The 25,013-nt window shown below is 45.4% G+C and overlaps 1 protein-coding gene across 1 annotated transcript in view; it reads right to left on the reverse strand.

Annotated features, from left to right (window-relative positions):
- The window catches only part of hadhab (hydroxyacyl-CoA dehydrogenase trifunctional multienzyme complex subunit alpha b), a 35,089-nt gene that overhangs the window by 2,292 nt on the left and 7,784 nt on the right, over positions 1-25,013 (reverse strand). The window contains exons 5-18 of the mRNA XM_084311540.1: positions 21,893-22,031; positions 21,010-21,129; positions 19,566-19,668; positions 17,277-17,399; positions 16,573-16,691; positions 15,700-15,756; positions 14,472-14,581; positions 12,796-12,930; positions 11,423-11,594; positions 10,834-10,920; positions 9,301-9,441; positions 8,048-8,116; positions 4,438-4,633; positions 1,841-1,955 (exon numbers count right to left, since the gene is read on the reverse strand). Of these exons, the coding sequence (XP_084167666.1) occupies positions 1,841-1,955; positions 4,438-4,633; positions 8,048-8,116; positions 9,301-9,441; positions 10,834-10,920; positions 11,423-11,594; positions 12,796-12,930; positions 14,472-14,581; positions 15,700-15,756; positions 16,573-16,691; positions 17,277-17,399; positions 19,566-19,668; positions 21,010-21,129; positions 21,893-22,031 (1,686 nt within the window). The remainder of the gene's footprint in view (positions 1-1,840; positions 1,956-4,437; positions 4,634-8,047; positions 8,117-9,300; positions 9,442-10,833; positions 10,921-11,422; positions 11,595-12,795; positions 12,931-14,471; positions 14,582-15,699; positions 15,757-16,572; positions 16,692-17,276; positions 17,400-19,565; positions 19,669-21,009; positions 21,130-21,892; positions 22,032-25,013) is intronic.

A 25,013-nucleotide genomic window follows, 5' to 3' on the forward strand; every position in this document is an offset into this window, starting at 1 on the left:
GGAGAGGAGAGGAGGAGAGAGGAGAGGAGAGGGTGGGGAGAGGAGAGGAGAGGAGGAGAGGGTGGGGAGAGGAGAGGAGAGGAGGAGAGGAGAGGAGAGGAGAGGAGAGGAGAGGAGGAGAGAGGAGAGGAGAGGGTGGGGAGAGGAGAGGAGAGGAGGAGAGGGTGGGGAGAGGAGAGGAGAGGAGAGGAGGAGAGGAGGAGAGGAGAGGAGAGGAGAGGAGGAGAGGAGAGGAGGAGAGGAGAGGAGAGGAGAGGAGAGGAGGAGAGGAGGGGAGAGGAGAGGAGAGGAGGAGAGGAGGGGAGAGGAGAGGAGAGGGGGAGAGGGTGGGGAGAGGAGAGGTGAGGAGAGGAGGAGAGGAGGAGAGGAGAGGGTGGGGAGAGGAGAGGAGAGGAGGAGAGGGTGGGGAGAGGAGAGGAGAGGAGAGGAGGAGAGGAGGAGAGGAGAGGAGAGGAGAGGAGGAGAGGAGAGGAGGAGAGGAGAGGAGAGGAGGAGAGAGGAGAGGAGAGGGTGGGGAGAGGAGAGGAGAGGAGGAGAGGGTGGGGAGAGGAGAGGAGAGGAGAGGAGGAGAGGAGGAGAGGAGAGGAGAGGAGAGGAGGAGAGGAGAGGAGGAGAGGAGAGGAGAGGAGAGGAGAGGAGGAGAGGAGGGGAGAGGAGAGGAGAGGAGGAGAGGAGGGGAGAGGAGAGGAGAGGGGGAGAGGGTGGGGAGAGGAGAGGTGAGGAGAGGAGGAGAGGAGGAGAGGAGAGGAGAGGAGAGGAGGAGAGGAGAGGAGGAGAGGAGAGGAGAGGAGAGGAGAGGAGGAGAGGAGGGGAGAGGAGAGGAGAGGGGGAGAGGGTGGGGAGAGGAGAGGAGGAGAGGGTGGGGAGAGGAGGAGAGGGTGAGGAGAGGAGAGGGTGAGGAGAGGAGAGGGTGAGGGTGGGGAGAGGAGAGGAGAGGAGGAGAGGGTGGGGAGAGGAGAGGAGGAGAGGGTGGGGAGAGGAGGAGATGGTGAGGAGAGGAGAGGGTGAGGAGAGGAGAGGTGAGGAAAGGAGAGGAGAGGGTGAGGAGAGGAGAGGAGAGGAGGAGAGGAGAGGGTGAGGAGAGGAGAGGAGAGGAGAGGAGAGGGTGGGGAGAGGAGAGGTGAGGAAAGGAGAGGAGAGGGTGAGGAGAGGAGAGGAGAGGAGAGGGTGAGGAGAGGAGGAGAGGAGGAGAGGAGACGAGACGAGAGGAGAGTAGAGGATACGAGAGGAGAGTAGAGGATACGAGAGGAGAGTAGAGGAGAGGAGAGGAGAGGAAAGGAGAGGAGAGGAGAGGAGAGGAGAGGAGAGGATACGAGAGGAGAGGAGAGGAGAGGATACGAGAGGAGAGGAGAGGATACGAGAGGAGAGGAGAGGATACGAGAGGAGAGTAGAGGATACGAGAGGAGAGTAGAGGATACGAGAGGAGAGGAGAGGAGAGGAGAGGAGAGGAAAGGAGAGGAGAGGAGAGGAGAGGAGAGGAGAGGATACGAGAGGAGAGGAGAGGAGACGAGAGGATACGAGAGGAGAGGAGAGGAGAGGAGAGGAGAGGAGAGGAGAGGAGAGGAGAGGGGGATGATCACTTATTGTTATGTTTCTTCTTGACTTGTTTAAAGAAGACGTGTACAGCCCATGGGGACATTAACGTGTGTTGTCGGGCCTTACAAATAAATTTGATTTGATCATGAGATACAAGACCACTCTTAGACCTGTGGCCCAATATCAAACATCGGTGCATTCTTCACTGCAAGGATACCGAGCGTCTCCTTGATCACATCATACATGCAGCATTAGCCGCGGACAGAGACGCAGAATAATGTCAGCGGTGCAGTTCTCCACTCACACAGCAGGGTTTGGTGTCAGTTTGTATTTGTCAAGGATGTCCTCGATGTCTGGGTTGACGTCTTTGACTTTGAGGCCTGGCTGGTAGACGTAGCAACCCTTTCCCGATTTGCGACCTTTGAACGAAAAAGAAGTAGGGGATCAATACACCTAGGACAATGCTAGGACACATGGAAAATGACCATATAATATATAACAGACACACAAAGAAATGTACGGTATATAAAAAGGTATATGCCTGAATTTCCATGGGGATCAATAAAGGAATATCTTATACGTGTACCACCCTGCTCCAAGGAGGTGTATTGAAAAGTAGGTTCCGTAACATCCAACTAAAATGTAGGGCTGACCTCGACTAATCGACATATCGATCGAAAGGAGCCGTAGTCGACTGCCAACCTTAGTCGAATGCAAAAAAAAATCTAAAATAAAGTATAATAATTTTTTTCTTTTTTTTTGTACATCATTCTTTCCAAAAGAAAAGAGCCCTAGAAGCGTGGCTAACGCTAACGGTGCACATACCAGCGAGGCTAACTGCCTAAGAAAACAGGCACTGAAAGAGGATTTCACCATCTAATGAACACACTAGACTAGACAAATATCAAGCTGTATCCATCAGTGGACCAATTGCATGCTTTTGCACAGAGGACAAGAAGCCTTCAGTCGACTCCTTCAGACATTAAGCACCCCCACAGAGGACAAGAAGCCTTCAGTCGACTCCTTCAGACATTAAGCACCCCCCCCCCCCCCACAGCCCAAATGGAATGATCCAGAATTTTTATATATATAATTCTTTTTGCATTCGGGGGGTAGTCGACTATCAGACGAGTGAAAGAGGAATGGAAGCGTCGTTAGTGCGACAGTAGAGTGCGTAATAAATCTGTTTTGTGTCGGCAAGTGGCTCCCGTCTGCTATTATTACTGCACTCCTACACATACACCAATACTGTCAGAGTATTATTATTACTGCACTCCTACACACACACCAATACTGTCAGAGTACACCACTACTGTCAGAGTACACCACTACTGTCAGAGTACACCAATACTGTCAGAGTACACCAATACTGTCAGAGTACACCACTACTGTCAGAGTACACCAATACTGTCAGAGTACACCAATACTGTCAGAGTACACCACTACTGTCAGAGTACACCAATACTGTCAGAGTACACCAATACTGTCAGAGTACACAATACTGTCAGAGTACACAATACTGTCAGAGTACACCAATACTGTCAGAGTACACCAATACTGTCAGAGTACACCACTACTGTCAGAGTACACCAATACTGTCAGAGTACACCAATACTGTCAGAGTACACAATACTGTCAGATTACACCAATACTGTCAGAGTACACCAATACTGTCAGAGTACACCAATACTGTCAGAGTACACAATACTGTCAGAGTACACAATACTGTCAGAGTACACAATACTGTCAGAGTACACAATACTGTCAGAGTACACCAATACTGTCAGAGTACACCAATACTGTCAATACTGTCAGAGTACACCACTACTGTCAGAGTACACCAATACTGTCAGAGTACACCAATACTGTCAGAGTACACCAATACTGTCAGAGTACACAATACTGTCAGAGTACACAATACTGTCAGAGTACACAATACTGTCAGAGTACACAATACTGTCAGAGTACACAATACTGTCAGAGTACACCAATACTGTCAGAGTACACCAATACTGTCAGAGTACACAATACTGTCAGAGTACACCAATACTGTCAGAGTGAGTACACCAATACTGTCAGAGTACACAATACTGTCAGAGTACACAATACTGTCAGAGTACACCAATACTGTCAGAGTGAGTACACCAATACTGTCAGAGTACACAATACTGTCAGAGTACACAATACTGTCAGAGTACACCAATACTGTCAGAGTACACAATACTGTCAGAGTACACCAATACTGTCAGAGTACACCAATACTGTCAGAGTGAGTACACCAATACTGTCAGAGTACACCAATACTGTCAGAGTACACCAATACATACTGTCAGAGTACACAATACTGTCAGAGTACACAATACTGTCAGAGTACACCAATACTGTCAGAGTACACCAATACTGTCAGAGTACACCAATACATACTGTCAGAGTACACAATACTGTCAGAGTACACAATACTGTCAGAGTACACCAATACTGTCAGAGTACACCAATACTGTCAATACTGTCAGAGTACACCAACACTGTCAGAGTACACCAATACTGTCAGAGTGAGTACACCAACACTGTCAGAGTACACCAATACTGTCAGAGTACACCAATACTGTCAGAGTACACCAATACTGTCAGAGTGAGTACACCAATACTGTCAGAGTACACCAATACTGTCAGAGTGAGTACACCAATACTGTCAGAGTACTTCCATAAGACACCAATACTGTCAGAGGACTTCCATGAGACTGTGTTCACCTTTGAACCCCAGGTCCACCATGGTCTTCAGGACCTCCACGTTGCCTCACCTTTGAACCCCAGGTCCACCATGGTCTTCAGGACCTCCACGTTGCCTCACCTTTGAACCCCAGGTCCACCATGGTCTTCAGGACCTCCACGTTGCCTCACCTTTGAACCCCAGGTCCACCATGGTCTTCAGGACCTCCACGTTGCCTCCACCGAAGCGCGAGCCGAAGGCCTTGCCCAGGTCCTCGGCCACGTGTGCGGCCACGTCGATGCCCACCTCGTCCGCCAGCGTGGCCGCGCCCACGGGGAAGCCGAAGCCCGTGGTGAGGGCGTCCAGCTGCTTGGGACCGACGCCTTCCTGTGAGGAGAAGCCAGGGGTTAGATTTAGAAGAAGCTTGGAATAACTATTTAACCGTCTGTATCGTCACAGTGAAAGGGTTAACAGTTTGCTAGTTTGGTAGTGAAAGGGTTAACCTTCTGTATTGTCACAGCGAAAGGGTTAACCATTTTGTAGTGTGGCAGTGAAAGGGTTCTGTATTGTCACAGTGAAAGGGTTAACCAATTGATAGTGTGGCAGTGAAAGGGTTAAAGGACGACTCCACTTTTTTTGGAAATTAGCTTATTTAACATCTTCCCTGGAGTTGGACAAGAAGATACATACCTTTTTTGTCTCTGTGCGTGCATTTTAGCTTTGGGAATAGACGCTCCGTTAGCATAGCTTAGCTTCATCACTGGAAGTGGGGGAGGACAGTAGCCTTACAGTGCCTTACAGTGTATTGCAAGGTCTGACATTGACCAAACTTGATATGCATGACCTTGGTGGGCTCTAGGTCAACTCCTGAAAAGGGGGTCAATGTCAGACTTTGCAATCAAAGTTAGGGGGCTAATAACCCTTGCCATAATTTCAGTGCGCCCCCTAACTTTTGATTGCAAGGTCTGACATTGACCCCCTTTTCAGGAGTTGACCTAGAGCCCACCAAGGTCATGCATATCAAGTTTGGTCAATGTCAGACCTTGCAATACACTGTAAGGCTACCGTCCTCCCCCACTTCCAGTGATGAAGCTAAGCTATGCTAACGGAGCGTCTATTCCCAAAGCTAAAATGCACGCACAGAGACAAAAAAGGTATGCATCTTCTTGTCCAACTCCAGGGAAGATGTTAAATAAGCTAATTTCCAAAAAAAGTGGAGTCGTCCTTTAACCTTCTGTATAGTCAGTAAAAGGATTAACCATTTGCTAGTGTGGTAGTGAACGGGTTAACCTTCTGTATCGTCAGTGAAAGGGTTAACCATTTGGTAGTGTGGCAGTGAAAGGGTTAACCTTCTGTAGTGTGGTAGTGAAAGGGTTAACCCTTTGCCGTGTGGCAGTGAAAGGGTTAACCTGCTGTATTGTCACAGTGAACGGGTTAAGGTTAACCATTTGGTAGTATGGCAGTGAAAGGGTTAACCATTTGGCAGTGTGGCAGTGAAAGGGTTAACCTGAAAGGGTTAACCTGCTGTATTGTCACAGTGAATGGGTTAAGCTGAAAGGGTTAACCTGCTGTATTGTCACAGTGAACGGGTTAAGGTTAACCATTTGGTAGTGTGGCAGTGAAATGGTTAACCTGCTGTATTGTCACAGTGAACGGGTTAAGGTTAACCATTTGGTAGTATGGCAGTGAAAGGGTTAACCATTTGGCAGTGAAAGGGTTAACCTGCTGTATTGTCACAGTGAACGGGTTAAGGTTAACCATTTGGTAGTATGGCAGTGAAAGGGTTAACCATTTGGCAGTGTGGCAGTGAAAGGGTTAACCTTCTGTATCGTCAGTGACAGGGTTAAAAGCAGTGAGGGCGCAGGAGGGAGAACCACCAACACGCCAGATGTCAGCTTCTAGGGCTGGAGATATTAAATCATTTATTGCAAAAACTATAAAAATCCAGTAGAGATTCATCACATTGAACTGCTCGTCATTTTGCCAGATATTTGGGATAATACGAGCTTGTTATCAATTGTGTTCCCCGACATAATCATATCATAATTTCATCACGGTATGACCCCATTAAAAGAGAATATTGAATTATTGTCCAGTTCCAATTAAACAAACAGCTGTGTTGAGAAAGGAAAGGAAGTGGTCCTGCACGCCCACTGACTCCCGTGTTATGATTACAAAATTACTTTATTTAATAAGTATCAATTCAAGGATCATAATTACACAAGTAAAAGGCAGAAACCATTCTTGGCATTACAGTCACGTGATTCCAGATCGCTTCGACGTCGTTATCAGACCATTCGTTCACTCAGACATGTTTCAAACACAAACTGGTTGTGGTTAAAAATAGGCATGTCCGATATTATCGGCCGATATCGGAAAATATCGGTATCGGTTTTCAAAAAAAGATTTTTTTTTTCTTTTACATTTCTATAACCTTTATTTACCCAGGCAAGCAAGTAAGAACAAATTCTGATTTTATTTATTGTCAAAAGTATGCATAATGTTGTGTTAATTCCACAACAAGAGATATGTAATGTTAATTACTAGGGATGCTCGATATTGGCTTTTTTACAGATATTGTCCAACTCTTAATTTCCGATATCAACCGATACCGATATATGCAGGGTTTCCCCCCCAAAAAATGGAATAACTTCAGGTAATTAACATTACATATCTCTTGTTGTGGAATTAACATAACATTATGCATACTTTTGACAATAAATAAAATCAGAATTTGTTCTTACTTGCCTGCCTGGGTAAATAAAGGTTATAGAAATGTAAACAAAAAAATTAAAATCTTTTTGAAAACCGATAGATATTTTCCGATATCACATTTTAATGCCGATATCGGCCGATAATATCGGTATGCCAATAATATCGGACATACCTGTTAATTACCTGAAATTATTCCATTTTTGGGGGGGGGGGGGGAATCCCTGCATATATCAGTATCGGTTGATATCGGTATGGGAAATTAAGAGTTGGACAATATCGGTATAGGTAAAAAAGCCAACATCGAGCATCCCTACTTAAAAACAATAGTAGTGTGATTACTAGGGGTGTAAAAATGCATCGATTAATCTAAATGCATCGATATTAATGTGACGATTCAACTGCATCGATTTGAAAATGTTAGAATCGATTATAATCTAAATTAATCGAAATAAAGTTTATATATTTTTTTGTGTATTGTTTTTATTGATCTATACTCCATTCATGCTGAGTGAATCAGTTCCCCCAGCCACATTTGTGTATTCAAATTTTTTTGGAGAATTAACTGATAATCGAATCGTGGTCAAATGAAGAGATTTCATGACGCATTGAATCATTGCCTGAATAATCGTAATTGAATTTAATCATTGTGAGGTTGCATCGTTGCACCCCAGGTGATTAGAGTAGCGCCATGTCTGTTGAAATTGTTGCAATACATCTTCATTTATTCTTTTGATAGCAACGGCATCACACTGGAGTCAGTGAACTCTACTTCCTACGGCACCAACCAGGCAAGCAATATAGCAGGGGACGAGTCTAAAGAGTATTAACGTCAATTTCCTTTCACTACCATCTTTAAAATTAATTATTCATATATATTTTTATTTATTTAATGAAATTATTATATTTTTTATTGTACAAGAACAAAGAAAGCACATAAAAATGGTTGCATATTGCAGTGCAGGGACTAGAGGCAATAAACCCCAGAGGGGCTTATTCATGGCCTCTATCCAAATAGCAGGAGACAAATTAACAAGATTACAATATAAACAACAAAACACTGACAAAAACAACAATATTCCCACTAACCTGAAGTGCTCGGACTGCTTCAGCCAACATGGGAGCCAGACACCTGGTGGTGTAGAATCCAGGTCCATCCTGCAAGACAAACTCAAAATCACACCAAGCCTTCAGAAACACATGTCTGGCTGGTAATAACGTGAGAAACCCAGAACAGAGTATAAATGGAAAATGGCTGCATCTGTGTAGCTCTTTTATCCAACGCGCTTTACAATTTGTTCCTCACATTTCACCCGTTCATTCACACCGACGGCGGAGGAGACCATGCAAGGTGCCGACCCACACATCGGGAGCAGTTAGGGGTTAAGCGTCTTGCTCAAGGACACATCGACAAATTCGACACGCTGCCCGGGAATCGAACCGGGAACCTTTCAGACTACCAGACGACCGCTCTACCTCCTGAGCCACTGGTCGGCTGCCCCCCCCCCCCCCCCCCTGTATGAGATGAAGCTGCACACGAGAGTCCTCCAGACAGAACCGGTACCAGAACTCACCCCCACCACGATGATGACCTTGCCCTGCCTGAGGCCCACGGTACCAGAACTCACCGCCACCACGATGATGACCTTGCCCTGCCTGAGGCCCACGGCCACCAGAACTCACCCCCACCACGATGATGACCTTGCCCTGCCTGAGGCCCACAGCCACCAGAACTCACCCCCACCACGATGATGACCTTGCCCTGCCTGAGGCCCACAGCCACCAGAACTCACCCCCACCACGATGATGACCTTGCCCTGCCTGAGGCCCACAGCCACCAGAACTCACCCCCACCACGATGATGACCTTGCCCTGCCTGAGGCCCACGGCCACCAGAACTCACCCCCACCACGATGATGACCTTGCCCTGCCTGAGGCCCACGGCCACCAGAACTCACCCCCACCACGATGATGACCTTGCCCTGCCTGAGGCCCACGACCACCAGAACTCACCCCCACCACGATGATGACCTTGCCCTGCCTGAGGCCCACGGCCACCAGAACTCACCCCCACCACGATGATGACCTTGCCCTGCCTGAGGCCCACAGCCACCAGAACTCACCCCCACCACGATGATGACCTTGCCCTGCCTGAGGCCCACGGCCACCAGAACTCACCCCCACCACGATGATGACCTTGCCCTGCCTGAGGCCCACGGCAGCAGAACTCACCCCCACCACGATGATGACCTTGCCCTGCCTGAGGCCCACAGCCACCAGAACTCACCCCCACCACGATGATGACCTTGCCCTGCCTCAGGCCCACAGCCACCAGAACTCACCCCCACCACGATGATGACCTTGCCCTGCCTGAGGCCCACAGCCACGGCGGAGGCGGTGGTGTCGCGGGACGTCTGGTCCGTGGTGATGATCTCCAGCAGCTGCATCTTGTCCACCGGGGAGAAGTAGTGCATTCCAATGACCTGGAGGAGAGAACATTGTGTTCAAAATTAAACTCGTTCCATGAGGCAACAGACTGAACATTTACAAATTGACGACACGATCACAGCGTCGTTTACACAAACCTGCAACGGTCACCCAGCCTTTTAAGTCTGCGTCATTTCAATTTGGTTGTTTGATGCGTTTTAATGGCATAATTTCCATTACCTCTGTGATGCATGTATTGATTCATCAGTCTCTTCTCTATTTATTTATTTTTCCCAGTTACCCTTCGAGAGGTCCTTTTGTCCGCTCACCAGGCCGGCATTGAAAATAAGAATTCGTGGGAGCTCCAGTAGCTCACCGCGTACCTCGAGCGCTATTTCGGCGCCGGGGACAACCGTGCTCGTCACGGATCTGGGGTTAGCGAGTTCGATTCCCGGACTGCAGCCGTATCTTTCTCAGAGTGTCTTCCCCCCATCTGTACCCATTCAAACCTGTTTCTGTCGGTCATTCTTGATCAGAGAAAATGCGATAAACGCAAAAAAGAGCCAGCGGAATGGCCAAAGTTTAAAAAAAAGAAAATAAGAATTCGTTTTTAATTGACCTGCCTGGTTAAATACAATTAAAAAGAATAAACATAATGAACGTGCAACTTATTCACAGGGCGGCGGGGTTTGAAGGGTGTGAAGACACGAGTGTTTGATTGCAACAGTAACATTGTAGACATTTACTGGATCATTTCAAGACGTCACCCGTTCAATATTTAGAGGTCAATCACAGCAGTCAGTTTCATATTCTCTGTGAAAAGTAGGTCAATGTTTTACTTTATTCAGGGTATGAGAAGGTTTCAACATTAAATTCATAATTCTCAATTTAAGGCCTTTAAAAAAGGTATTAAAAAGTAATTTAATTTGCACAGGTATTAAATCTTTTGGGGGGGGGGGCAGCCCATCGGTCAGTATTATTTCATCTCCCATCCCAACAGCTGGGCTGCCCCCCAAAAGATTGAATACCTGTGCAAATGAAATTACTTTTTAATACCTTAAATTGAGAATTTAATACCCCGCAGATACCCAGTTTATTGCCGCTGGTTTATTTCCAGTTTATTTCAAACTCAAGCAAACAACCTCTTGGCCCCAGTTCTCACTGCTTGGAGTGAAGCTGCGTCCATCTCGCTCTGATCGCCTCTTCCCTGTGTATTTTGCACACAGTCACGCCGCCTCACGATGTTAAGAACAACAGTCCGTACCTTGTCGCCTCAAGACGTTAAGAACAACAGTCCGTACCTTGTCGCCTCAAGACGTTAAGAACAGTCCGTACCTTGTCGCCTCAAGACGTTAAGAACAACAGTCCGTACCTTGTCCGGTCTCTTGATGTTAAGAACAACAGTCCGTACCTTGTCGCCTCAAGACGTTAAGAACAACAGTCCGTACCTTGTCCGGTCTCTTGCTGGCAGCAGCGATGTCTTTGATGGGGAGAGCCGAGGTGTTGCTGGCAACGATGCAGTGTGGGGGGACCACCTGCAAAACACACAAACGTTTATTGGATCAATACAGATCATCTAGTTATCAATAACAGCATGATGCCCTCGCATATATAAGATAAGATCATCTTTTATTGATCTCCTTGGGGGAAATTCAGGAGTGGCCAATATGATCCTGTGTGGATGCAATTATATGGTGAAAGTGCCCCGTGATCTAATGAGATGATTCCCGATTAGAAAACGCCCCGTTATCAGACACGGTCAAAGCTCTCGCATCCTCAAGGACAAAAAATAACAGCGGACAGTGCCGGTTAGGCTTCGGGAGAGGTGTTAGTTGGAAAATGCCTAAGGCTAACCGGCACTGTCCACTTCCATTCATTGTGCTAAGCTAGGCTAACGTGCAGCCAGATAGCTTTCTACTGAACGCACAGAGAGGAAGCCGGTATCTATCTTCTTGTCTCTCTCTGGAGAAGACGGTAAGCTAATCTCCCTAAATGTTGGCTGTGTTAGGCAGAGGACCAGAGTTCAGCTCCACTCACCGCCTCGATCTCCTTCAGGACGGCGTGCTTGATGTGGATGTCCTCGAACACGGCTTCAATAACCATGTCCGCCTTCTCGAAGCCACTGTAGTCCAGCTTGCCGGTCATGTTGCACAGGATGGAGTCTCTCTCGAAGGACGTGATGTTCTTCCTTTTGGTCTTGTCGTTAAGACTAGTAGAATTATGAATAAATGGAGGAAATAAGTCAGCAGATTCATGGTGCCTCCTCCTCGACACAGTAATTCTCCACCTTCATTCTGATAAATGGTGCATTTATATACAACAGCTTTTTATCCAAAGCGCTTTACAATTTGTTCCTCACATTTTACCCGTTCACTCACACTGACGGCGGAGGCGACCATGCAAGGTGCCAACCTGCTCATCAGGAGCAATTAGGGGTTAAGCGTCTTGCTCAAGGACACTTCGACACGCTGCCCAGGAGGAGCGGGAATCAAACCAGGAACCTCTGGATTACCAGATGACTGCTCTACCTCCCGAGCCACTGTCGCTCCCCCTGATAACGGTTGTCCTAAAACCCACCCCTTGTAGACGTTGTCCTGAGACCCCCCCCTTGTAGACCTGCTGCTGTCCTGAAACCCACCCCTTGTAGACCTGCTGCTGTCCTGAGACCCCCCCCTTGTAGACCTGCTGCTGTCCTGAGACCCCCCCCTTGTAGACCTGCTGCTGTCCTGAAACCCACCCCTTGTAGACCTGCTGCTGTCCTGAGACCCTCCCCTTGTAGACCTGCTGTTGTCCTGAGACCCCCCCCTTGTAGACCTGCTGCTGTCCTGAGACCCACCCCTTGTAGACCTGCTGCTGCCCCCTGGTGCTCCTGAGACCCCCCCCATTGTAGACCTGCTGCTGCCCCCTGGTGCTCCTGAGACCCCCCCCATTGTAGACCTGCTGCTGCCCCCTGGTGCTCCTGAGACCCCCCCCTTGTAGACCTGCTGCTGCCCCCTGGTGCTCCTGAGACCCCCCCCTTGTAGACCTGCTGCTGTCCCCTGGTGCTCCTGAGACCCCCCCCTTGTAGACCTGCTGCTGCCCCCTGGTGCTCCTGAGACCCACCCTTGTAGACCTGCTGCTGTCCCCTGGTGCTCCTGAGACCCCCCCCTTGTAGACCTGCTGCTGCCCCCTGGTGCTCCTGAGACCCCCCCCTTATAGACCTGCTGCTGCCCCCTGGTGCTCCTGAGACCCCCCCCTTGTAGACCTGCTGCTGCCCCCCTGGTGCTCCTGAGACCCCCCCCTTGTAGACCTGCTGCTGTCCCCTGGTGCTCCTGAGACCCACCCCTTGTAGACCTGCTGCTGCCCCCTGGTGCTCCTGAGACCCACCCCTTGTAGACCTGCTGCTGTCCCCTGGTGCTCCTGAGACCCACCCCTTGTAGACCTGCTGCTGTCCCCTGGCGAGGCCTGACACGGTGGTGTCCTTCAGGATGGTGTGGATGCCCTTGTCCACGGTCACCTGGGCGATGCCCGCCCCCATCAGACCTGCTCCCAGGATGGCCAGGGTCCTGTTGAGACAACATCATGACACTTAGCCATCGCTCCAACAGGAAGAGGTAATGACACTTAGCCATCGCTCCAACAGGAAGAGGTAATGACACTTAGATTATCCTCAAGGAATCCTATATTCTTAGCTGATCAATTACAGTATATTGAAAATAGTTAGTCATTTCACCAGACAGACGCTAAGTGGTGACCTGGTTCTTCCTCGACCGAGGACTAATCATTTAAAAGGAAGACTAGCGGGCATCAATTTAGCAGCTAATGTGGATCCTAATAATAAAAATAATAAAACGGATAACTAGTTATATTTCGTATAGCTTTACGCTCTGCTCTATTGGAACCATCCCTTTAGTCCATTCTAATAATGAACAATTTTCACACACATGTGCACACCTAATTGCCTCCGCCTGGCCACACCCACATCCGCTCCTACATAAGCGGGTCGTGGCCACACCATCAGCTCCTTCCTTACTTTCACCACCGAAAAAGTGCCTGTGTACACCACTTTAGGTTTGGTTGCTAAGTACTTGTTGAAGAGAAGAGGAGCTGCGTTGACATTATATCTTTGTGTACTATTTTTCGAGAAAATAAAGCGATAATGTCTTCACCACTGGAGAGTAGAGAAGATGATGATCATCGCCGGCATTGCCTCCGGCTCTGCAGCTGGATACTATGCTTGGGAGGCGGTCGACTGTGTGAGGGCTGACGGCCTCTCTGGGCGGGTGATGTTTTTTTTGCGACGCGGGCTTCAGGTGTGTCAGTTGCGGGGGGGACAACTGCACAGCTTGCGTAAGGTCGGCTCCAGGCTAGGATCCTTTTTGCCCTCATAGCGGCGTGGAGGGGGTTCTAGTCTGATGCCCCACGATAACATAGACTCCTCCTTAGTGGACGTCTCTCTCGGGGACACTTACTCGACGTCTCTCTCAGGGACTTTACTTACTCGACGTCTCTCTCAGGGACTTTACTTACTCGACGTCTCTCTCGGGGACACTTACTCGACGTCTCTCTCAGGGACTTGACTTACTCGACGTCTCTCTCAGGGACTTGACTTACTTGACGTCTCTCTCGGGGACTTGACTTACTCGACGTCTCTCTCGGGGACTTGACTTACTCGACGTCTCTCTCAGGGACTTTACTTACTCGACGTCTCTCTCGGGGACTTGACTTACTCGACGTCTCTCTCGGGGACTTGACTTACTCGACGTCTCTCTCGGGGACTTGACTTACTCGACGTCTCTCTCGGGGACTTGACTTACTCGACGTCTCTCTCGGGGACTTGACTTACTCGACGTCTCTCTCGGGGACTTGACTTACTCGACGTCTCTCTCGGGGACTTGACTTACTCGACGTCTCTCTCGGGGACTTGACTTACTCGACGTCTCTCTCGGGGACTTGACTTACTCGACGTCTCTCTCAGGGACTTGACTTACTCGACGTCTCTCTCGGGGACTTGACTTACTCGACGTCTCTCTCAGGGACTTGACTTACTCGACGTCTCTCTCAGGGACTTTACTTACTCGACGTCTCTCTCGGGGACTTGACTTACTTGACGTCTCTCTCGGGGACTCCGAAGCGGTTCTTCTTGCAGGCCACCTGGCCGTGGTAGAGACCGATGAGAGCCTGGGACTCTGTGGTTCTCGCCAGCTCTCCGAAGTTCTGCCACACATGTGAGGAAGTGGTGACGTTACAACACATGTGAGGAAGCGGTGACGTTATAACACACATGTGAGGAAGCGGTGACGTTACAACACAGCCGTGGCTGCAAGGTTACTGCAAAACATATCTACCGATTTAAAAACCATATCTACTGATTTAAAAACCATATCTAGTCTACAGATTTAAAAACCATATCTACTGATTTAAAAACCATATCTACAGATTTAAAAACCATATCTACAGATTTAAAAACCATATCTACAGATTTAAAAACCATATCTACCGATTTAAAAACCATATCTACTGAATTAAAATCCATATCTACCGATTTAAAAACCATCTACTGATTTAAAAATATATCTACTGAATTAAAATCCATATCTAGCGATTTAAAATCCATATCTAGCGATTTAAAAACCATATATAGCGATTTAAAAACCATATCTACTGATTTAAAAACCATATCTAGTCTACAGATTTAAAAACCATATCTACTGATTTAAAAACCATATCTACAGATTTAAAAACCATATCTAGTCTACAGATTTAAAAACCATATCTACTGATTTAAAAACCATATCTACAGATTTAAAAACCATATCTACAGATTTAAAAACCATATCTACCGATTTAAAAACCATATCTACCGATTTAAAAACCATATCTACTGAATTAAAATCCATATCTACCGATTTAAAAACCATATCTACCGATTTAAAAACCATATCTACTGAATTAAAATCCATATCTAGCGATTTAAAATCCATATCTAGCGATTTAAAAACCATATATAGCGATTTAAAAACCATATCTACTGATTTAAAAACCATATCTACAGATTTAAAAACCATATCTACCGATTTAAAAACCATATCTATTGATTTAAAAACCATATCTACAGATTTAAAAACCATATATACAGATTTAAAACCAATGAAATTGTTATTCCCCCCACCCCTCACCTGAGATTCTGATTTAAAAACCATATCTACAGATTTAAAAACCATATCTACCGATTTAAAAACCATATCTACAGATTTAAAAACCATATCTACAGATTTAAAAACCATATCTACAGATTTAAAACCAATGAAATTGTTATTCCCCCCCCCCCTCACCTGAGATTCTGCCAGATATCCAGCCTCTGGTCCCTGTTCCACTCCAGTCTTCACACACTGAGGGAGAAGTTACAGCACTTTAAAAAACGATTATATCGACTGCTGTAGTGCGTTGGTCATGTTAAATAAAAAGTACATTAATGCAACTGCTTTGTGGTCAATTCTTAACACATTGTTTGCCAAAAACGTAGATCTACGTTTTTCTCGCGGTCGGTCTAAATCACATTGCATGCGTGCACGACGAAGGATAATAATGATGATCTATCATTGATTTCAGGAAGATCCGATAATCGGGCGAAAAACGACAACTTGTTTATTGAATTACACAAAAACGCTGTTAGTGTCTTTTCCCTGGAATTGCTCAGAAGCGGCCGGACTATGTTCATATTCAAAACGGTATAAAGCGGAAGTGTACGGATGAAAAAAGTATCAGTTTTTTGCCCGTTGACCAGAAGCAGCTCAATGAGACTCGAGGGCGTTATTAGACCCATAGCGATACTATAAAATATAGGTTTAGTTCTTCAAACTACAACTACGTTTACATGGGGTTAATGGGCGGCACGGAAGTGGTCACTTCCCGGAAGGGGCGTGGCACTCAATGTGTTGTGAACATTCATATTTTTTATAATCCACCAGGTTAGAGGGTTCCTTGTACAATTTACAGCATTAGTTCTGAGAATCTTTCATATCCAAGCAAAATTGGTATTATAACTGAAACATCCCTAACCGAATAAATATTGAAAATCGCATGGTGGAGATTTCCTACCAAGAAACATCGTTTTGTACAGTAGAGCACTTTGTCCAACTTCAACACAGATTAATTCATGCCATATGAAATTTCAAAATAAGAGCTTGCATATAAAAAACACTTACATCGATGATCTTCAGAGGCGCTGGATAAAGCCCCTTGCTCTGCTTCATGACTTTACTGGTGACAGTCTTGTAGATCTGCCCCCGCACCGCCTCGAAGCTCATGACGTAGTCTTGAACTTCTAGAAATGGAGAAAGAAAATTACCTCAACAAAATTTTCACATTTCATCAAGTGGAAAAACTCAATGAACTCAAGAGACACAAAGCACAGAGAAGAGCAGCCAGTTTCCTCTCGGTGCTCATGACACCAGACTGGACGGTTCCAGGGTTCACAGACATTGCTAAATGAAATTCAATTCAAGGACTTTCAAGTACTTTTCCAAGCACCGTTTTTAATTTTTAAAGGGCATTTAAAAAAGGATCCAATTTTTTGTATTATAATTTTTTAGAAAAGAAAAATCTGATCCAATATGTATGGCTTAAAACCAATTTCCGACAATTAGTTACACTTTACATAAATTTCTCGATTCCGAACAATTTTATCATGGATGAACAAAACTTTCAATGCAAATGGTTGATTTGAATTTCAAGGACTTTTTAAGCACCTTGTTGAAAAATGGGCCGTTTAAGAAATTCCAGGCCTTGACTTTTTTTTGTCACAAATCAAGCACTTTAAACACTTCAAGGACCTTGTGGGAACCCTGCTCATGTGTTCCACTCGGGGCGACTCACTCAGTGTGTTAAACTAACTCGGGGCTGAACTCACTCTCCATCAGGCCCTTGTCCTTGCTGAGGGGGATCTTCTTGGAGACGATTCCTCGAGCACATTCCACAGCCACCTCCTCCAGATACTCGATGGTCCGCTCCTCGGGGCTCCTCAGACCGGGCCCTGGAAGAACAGCGCGGAAGATAACGTCAGTGCATCGTCGGGATGAGGTATACATTTTATAAATTTTTTTTAAACATGTTCCACGTTTGTAGGAAATGCTCAGGTTTATTGGTGGTGGCGTCGGTGGAGGGAGAGTGGATTGGACGTGATGCATGAGATCCATGTGATGGAAAGACTGACGTATGAACTGAGACAACAGAGGGAGAGGTTTGAGCAGAGGTTCTGAGAGACGGTGTGAATTGGCGAGGCCCTCGAGGGCAGACTGAGAGAGATGTGGAGTGAAGGGATGTGGACGCCCCCATATTTGCTTAATTTTATTGTCATGTTTATCTTTATGTGCAAAAAAAAGAAAAACATGTAATAGAAAAATTAAGATGTTAACTAAAATGGCCATTTTAGTTCTCATTTTTGAGGACCGCATACTTTTTTTGCAAACCAAAACAACATACTTTATACTTATAGCACATGCATGAGCCTAGTCTCTTTTGAAAGATGACATTCTGAAGTTTCTGATTCCAGAATTTTTTTTCACTTTTAGTGCTAACGTAATAGAGTAGCATAGGTCTGAACTTGAGTTGTAGAAAAACTTGTTACTCAAGTTTTTCTGTAGTAGTTGGTCCAGAGGTAGTATTTCCCCAGAAGGTGGTACGGCTTACAAATCCAGACAGAGCCATAGCCTGAAGCCTTATGTAGTACATATCAAAATTTCATAAAGATCCATTCAGAAATGAGTGATTAGGTAAACTGTGTACAAAGAAAAACTTCAGACCTTCATTTGGCTTCCTGTTAAAGAATTTAGTTGTTCACCTAGATCCTTGATTCACACATCCCCACATGGGGTATCATTGGAAGCCACACTCATTGGCTACAACGATCCACAATCATTTTCGAGATTGGATCTAGATTGACGGAACTACTACAGCCTGAGTCGGGAGTGGTATTTTGCGCAATACAGTGTACTTTGCACAAGCCTCAAATACCGGCATGTAACTCGAGAACCTGAAAGGGCTATCCACAGGCAACAAATGGGGCTTTAATTCGATATAATATATATATATATATAGTATTACAAAATATGCACACCCGAGCCACTAGGGGTCGCCAAAGTACCAGTGGGCAAATAGTCCTAAAAAGGTCCCCGATATGGGCTGTCGCAGGCTAAGATATTAATTAAGGCTGAAACCAGAACAGTGTTGCTGCAGTTTGTCCCACATAGATTTACAGCCCGTAGTGCATTACTGACTCGGCTGCAACCGTTTTCATTTACCGCAGTATGTCACGGCTATACTGATTTGCAACATTTACATTGAGTCATTAGCATAGTAGGTAGTAATATAGACAAGGTAGATTCCTTCGTAGCAAAGTGCATACTAGTAGTGCATGCTTTTAAAAAGGGCCTCAAACACATCTTTAACATGCAGCGGCCCGGGAGAGGGCCCTCATGCCCACCGGCCCCCTCATGCCCACCGGCCCGGGAGAGGGCCCTCATGCCCACCGGCCCGGGAGAGGGCCCTCATGCCCACCGGCGGGACGCACACAGTCACGGCACTTTACGAGTGTCTAGTGGCTCGGGGCTGACCCAAGCCAACGCCCCTGACCCGAGCCAACGCCCCTGACCCGAGCCAACGCCCCTGACTCGACCAAATCTGTGCCTCGGTTCTCGAGTTACATAACGATATGTCAGGCGAGCGTCATTTTACACGGCGCGTAAAGATGACCACACCAGACTCCCGACGCTCCGGAACTGCCAATCATCCACTGATGGCGAAAATGATTGGTCAGCGTTATAGCCATTGAGTGTAGCTTTCCAATGATACCCCATGTGGGGGGGGGGTGAATAAGTGATCTAGGTGAAAGTTGACGAGCGAAAACCAGAAGTCAATCACACTTGAGAATGAATGGCCCGTGGAAATGGGAGTTCTGGAGGTTTATTTCATGTTCTTTTTTACTCTTTTGCTAGTTTTTATGTTCTTTTACACTGTAGCGCTTTGAGATTTGTTCCACAAATATAAAGCGCTCCTACAAATCGAATATATTATTCTTATTAGTAAAAGACCGCAGTAGTTTAGTTTTCCCCCCGTTTCAGATATTGATTGAAGGTGTGTTCCTAGCAGGTCCAGATGGGGCTCTCTCTCTCTCTCTCATGAAGCAGAAGCAGAAGCGTACCGAGCGGGTCGACCAGCTGGTGGATGAGGCCCATCTTCTTGGCTTTATCTGCGCGGATGTTCCTCCCCGTCAGCATCATGTCGAAGGCGCTGGGAAGGCCCACCTGAGGACCAGGACAGATGACTCTCAGGGGCTCGTACAGAAACAAGCATTTCATCATAAAGTATTCTGTATTTTATTGTATTTTATTGTGACAAATAAACAAACTTGAGTAAGCGGTTTGATAGCAAGTCAGGAAATGTCCATAGATTAAAAGGAACGAGTCAACATTTTGGGAAATTAGCCGTCTTCTCCAGAGAGAGACAAGAAGATAGATACCAGTGTGTTCAGTAGAACGCTATCTGGCTGCACGTTAGCCTAGCTTAGCACAATGAATGGAAGTGGACAGTGCCGGTTAGCCTAGGCATTGTCCAACTAACACCTCTCCCGAAGGCTAACTGGCACTGTCCGCTTCCATTCATTGTGCTAAGCTAGGCTAACGTGCAGCCAGATAGCTTTCTACTGAACGCACAGAGAGGAAACTGGTATCCATCTTCTTGTCTCTCTCTCTGGAGAAGACGGTAAGCTAAATGTCCCCAAATGTTGGCGTGTTCCTTTAACATATGAATTAGGGATGTCCGATATTATCGGCCTACCGATATTGGCATACAAATGTGATATCGGAAAATATCGGTATCGGTTTTCCCAAAAAAAAATCTATATTTTATTATTATTATTTTACATTTATTTAACCTTTATTTACCCAGGCAAGCAAGTAAGAACAAATTAAAATTGTATTTATTGTCAAAGTATGCATAATGTTGTGTTAATTACACGACAAGAGATATGTAATGTTAATTACCTGGGGGGGGAAACCCTGCATATATCGGTATCGGTTGATATCGGTATCGGAAATTAAAAGTTGGACAATATCGGTATATCGGTATCGGTAAAAAAGCCAATATCGAGCATCCCTAATATGAATTGATTGATTTCACATCAACAAGCTCAGGGACTGAAGCTTCATGTACAGGTTGTGCTGCTCTTACAACCACTGCACTAATACTCTCTCAAACATTCATGACACGACATAAACATTTGTATTAAACTTAGGAACGAGTCAACATTATGAGAAATGCTCTTACCGTCTTCTCCAGAGTTGGACAAGAAGGTAGATACCAGTTTCCTCTCTGTGCTGTGTTCGGTAGAAAGCCCTCTGGCTGCACGTTAGCCTAGTTTAGATCAAATGAAGGGAAGTGGATCTGGACCACTAGCCTCGATTAAAACTCAGGGGGAGATGTTTTTGGCCAATGGATAGGCTAGAATAGCTTTCTAATGAACGCACGGAGAGGAGATTGGTATCCATCTTCTTGTCCCACTCTGGAGAAGACGGTAAGCACATGTCCCATGATGTTGCCATGTTCCTTAAGGTGCCTGAAAGACCTCCTCACATGCCGTTACTCACCATCTTTGGGAGTCTCTGTGTGCCACCGGCTCCCGGCAGGAGGCCCAGCATCACCTCGGGCGTCCCAAGGACCGTCTTCTTGCTCTTTGTTGCGATCCTGTAGTGGCAGGCGATGGCAAACTGAAACACAGAGACTGCCATTAGATCTCTCTCTCTCTCTCTATAACTATACACTTTATTTGTATGGCACCTTTCATACAAGTAGAGGAAAAGCAGGAAGCCGGACCAGCACGCTCAGGTTTCAACAAGTTTTAATCGCAGCCGAATACAGACATGTTTCGGAACAGGTGTTCCTTCTTCAGTGTTAATGGCTAGCAATGTTAAGTTTGAAAAGATGGTGGCTATGTACAAGGTGGGCAGGAAGTGACATCAATACAGGTGTGCCTGGGATTGCTGGTCAACTTTGACCCTAGGAAGGACATTGTAATGTGAAGTCAATTAAAAAATTACAAAAAATTTGTTTAAATGACAGAAACAAAATAAACCATCTTTACCATAGCTAATAGGGCTAAATAAATGAGCCCATTGCAATATTTGCAAACCAAAATTCTCTTAAGTGATCTATCAAGAAATATCTACAGCAAGAATTTTGAGTCTCAATGAATCCAAAATGACATTGTGGTTAGAAGTGGTGGAGAAAATAAAAGCTAGCATATAATGGTAATGTCTGGTTAGGAGCGAGGGAAAATGGATGGATTATCCAATGGGGGGTCCGGGAGGGGGGGGGTACGAGCTAGAGCATATGTGTGTAGGTTTTTAGATAACAGGTATTAAGGACCTTGTTAAAAAAATATGTTTAAGGAATTCCAGGCCATGACTTTTTTTTGTCAAAAATCAAGCACTTCAAGGACCTTGTGCGAACCCTGTTGGTTCCACGTCTCACCTCCAGGCCTCCTCCCAAGCAGGAGCCGTTGATGGCGGCGACGATGGGCTTCGGGGAGTTTGCCACCTTCTCAAACATCTTCTGCCCTGCCTGGGAGAGGGCGGTCACCTCCTCCGCGCTGTTGCAGGCCTGGATCATACTGCAGAAAGACATCGTGGATGTTATGAAGTTATATATAAAATATGTTTCTGACATAACATAGTGGAGAGTTTGATATGATATGGATGGATCTTGATCTGCAGATCGATGGCAGAGTTTGGTGCAGCCTCGTAAACAGCACATTGTTTTGGTGGAGCTCTAGTGACATCTAGTGGCTGAAATTAATATTGCGTGTATGGATTAATTAAACTCTGGCTAAAAATCAACACCCCACTGACCTATGGAAAGATTAAAAACATGATTACAAATCTCTCCATTTCAGTCTGTGACTTGTTTAAAAAAAAATTACATCTGTGTTTTTGTCTTATTTATTCAATGAAAAGTCTGTTTTAATACGAGAGCTTGACCTCAATGATCTGTCCAGATTAAATAAAGATTGAATATTGACACGCTGGTAATGATCGTAAACGCTGGGTCAAAAAACAGACTTACGGAATATTCAGATTCCAGAAAGTTCCACAAATCACACTTTCCATTTAAAAAGTCTAACTCTTCTATAAATGTATGTGAAAACCCCACATTTACATGGTAAAAAGAAATGAGATTGGTGCAAAGATCCGTTTAGAAATCTCACTCAGTGATCAATAGGAGGGGGGGGCGATCAATACAGTAATAATATATGGCAATGTTTTGTGAGCCGATATTATATCAATACACTGACGCCACGTTAACACATTGAGTGCCACGCCCTTCCGGGAAGTGCATCTGGCCTTGCCGTCCATTAACCCCATGTAAACGCTCACCTTGTTTGTAGAGCTAAACCTATATTTTATATTATAGCTATGGATCTAATAGCGCCGTCGATTGTCAGTGAGTTGCTTCCAGTCCACATGCAATAAAAAGATAATTTTTTCATCCGTACATTTCCGTTTTGAATATGAATATAGTTTGGGTGCTTCGGAGTAATTCCAGGAAAAATACACGAAAATAGCGTTTTAGTGGAATACACTTATCACGTTGTCATTTTTCGCCTGATTATCGAATCTTCCTAAAATCAACACTAGATTATCATTATTATGTCTCCTCGTGCTCCCCCCATCCTGCACCCAACGGTAAACAGCCACACACACACAGCTTCAATCGCAGGAGAAAGAAATATCAGATCAACACAAGATTGGATATATAGAGTCCTTACCTGGTCTCTGATGTAATGCAAAAGAAATTATTCAATTATCTGATCGCCATTCCAGTTATCCACAGCGATCCTGTCTCCGACGTTATTGGGCATTGCACATGAACGGGCGGGCGGGGTCAGTTGTCCAAGCCATCCCTACAAGCGCGTGTTTTGCCGAAGTGTTTAGGACCCGCCCCCACACCGCAGCTCGGTAGAGAAAAGAAACATCGTTTCTAATGGAGCACAATAGCGGCCGAAGGCGTTGGAGGGCGGTATAAGACTGTCTGCCAGCTCGGACACACTCAGAACAGTATGCACAAGGTGCCGCGCTGAATTATGAATGGCAATAGAGACTAAAAGAAATACAGTGCCAGAAACGTAGATCTACGTTAACGGCACCCAAAGGGTTACGGCTGTACCCAACTCAGAATTCGGCAGATCAATACAACTATCAATATTATTATATTTTTTTTTTTTTTTTTTTAACTTCATTTTTTTAGCGTTTATCGCTTTTCTGGTCAAGCATGACCGACAGATGTAGGGTGAAACGGGAGAGAGAGCAGGGGAAGACATTCGGCAAATGACGGCGAGTCCGGGAATCGAACTCCGAGTCAACCAGATCCGTGACGCAGCACGGTATTCCGCGACGCAGCGCGGTACATGGTGTGCTACTGGAGCACCCCAATATGATTTGTTTTATATAAAAAAATATTAGAAGTCCATTAGAAGTTCTGGCTAAATACATAAGGCATGTATTTCAGTGCTAGCATACGTTAACATAGTCAAGTGCAACAGAGTCATTGCATTTTCCGAGCATTTCAAATCAATAAATCCGTTAAAGACAACTGCATACGATGCCAGACCGACAATTAGCCTGCATGTGCATTTGTCGGAATAATGAGTCAGAATAATGAGCTGCCGTTGCCGCGGTGATGTGAAATTTCCTGTGACTAATAAACTCATGACAACACTGTTATTACTGGTGACACTGGACATTTTATATAATGACGCTTAATATCCGCTGTGTCATTTTCAATGATTAGTATCCATTTGTTGGACAGACAAGAGTAGACGCTGTGTTCCAATTTAAAATAAACTAACTGACAGTAATACCTTCCATCACCTTTCTATCCGACAGATGTAGCCGTTATTTAGTGCATCGCTCCTACTGTATATACTGTTGCTGGTCTGATCCTCCTCTCCAGCTGTCACTGCAGTTTAAATCTACAAGATTTACAATCCTTGCATCCCTCTAGACCAGCGGTTCTCAAACTACGGGTCGTGACCCAAAGTGGGGTCGTGGGTAGTAGGTGACCGTGCGCATTGGCAAGTAAGAAATAAAAAGATCTATAATATTTATTTTTAATGTTCCGTCAACATATTTTGGCTAAATATGCCTCGTTTTAGAAATTTGTATTGATAACATAGTGATGTAATAACATTTTCTAATAAATATGCATGATCAAGTTCAACAACGTGTGCTTTTATTTTGATATTCCTTAATTCCACATTGAAATGACACGATACATAAAGTGTGGGGTCACCAAAAAAGTTCCTAAATAAAATGGGGTTGTGGTATAAAAAAAGTTTGAGAACCCCTGCACTAGACCCTTATTTTGCTTCTTCTTTTTTTAATGAACATGCAAATATTAACTAAATGGCTTTACTTTTTATATATACAAGACTTTATTTTTATTTTCTTTTATCATCTTTGTCCCCCTCCTTTTTCCGATTTTTCTCCCATCCCACTATTAGTCGTCATGCCAATTCCCAACCCCCTTCCTGGTTGTTGCGCACTTTCCCCTACTGTTGGTCCGAGAGGCCGGAGACTGTCGCATGCTTTCCTCC

Source organism: Notolepis coatsorum (assembly GCF_963971535.1).
Source record: "Notolepis coatsorum genome assembly, chromosome: 3".
NCBI lineage: Eukaryota > Metazoa > Chordata > Actinopteri > Aulopiformes > Paralepididae > Notolepis > Notolepis coatsorum.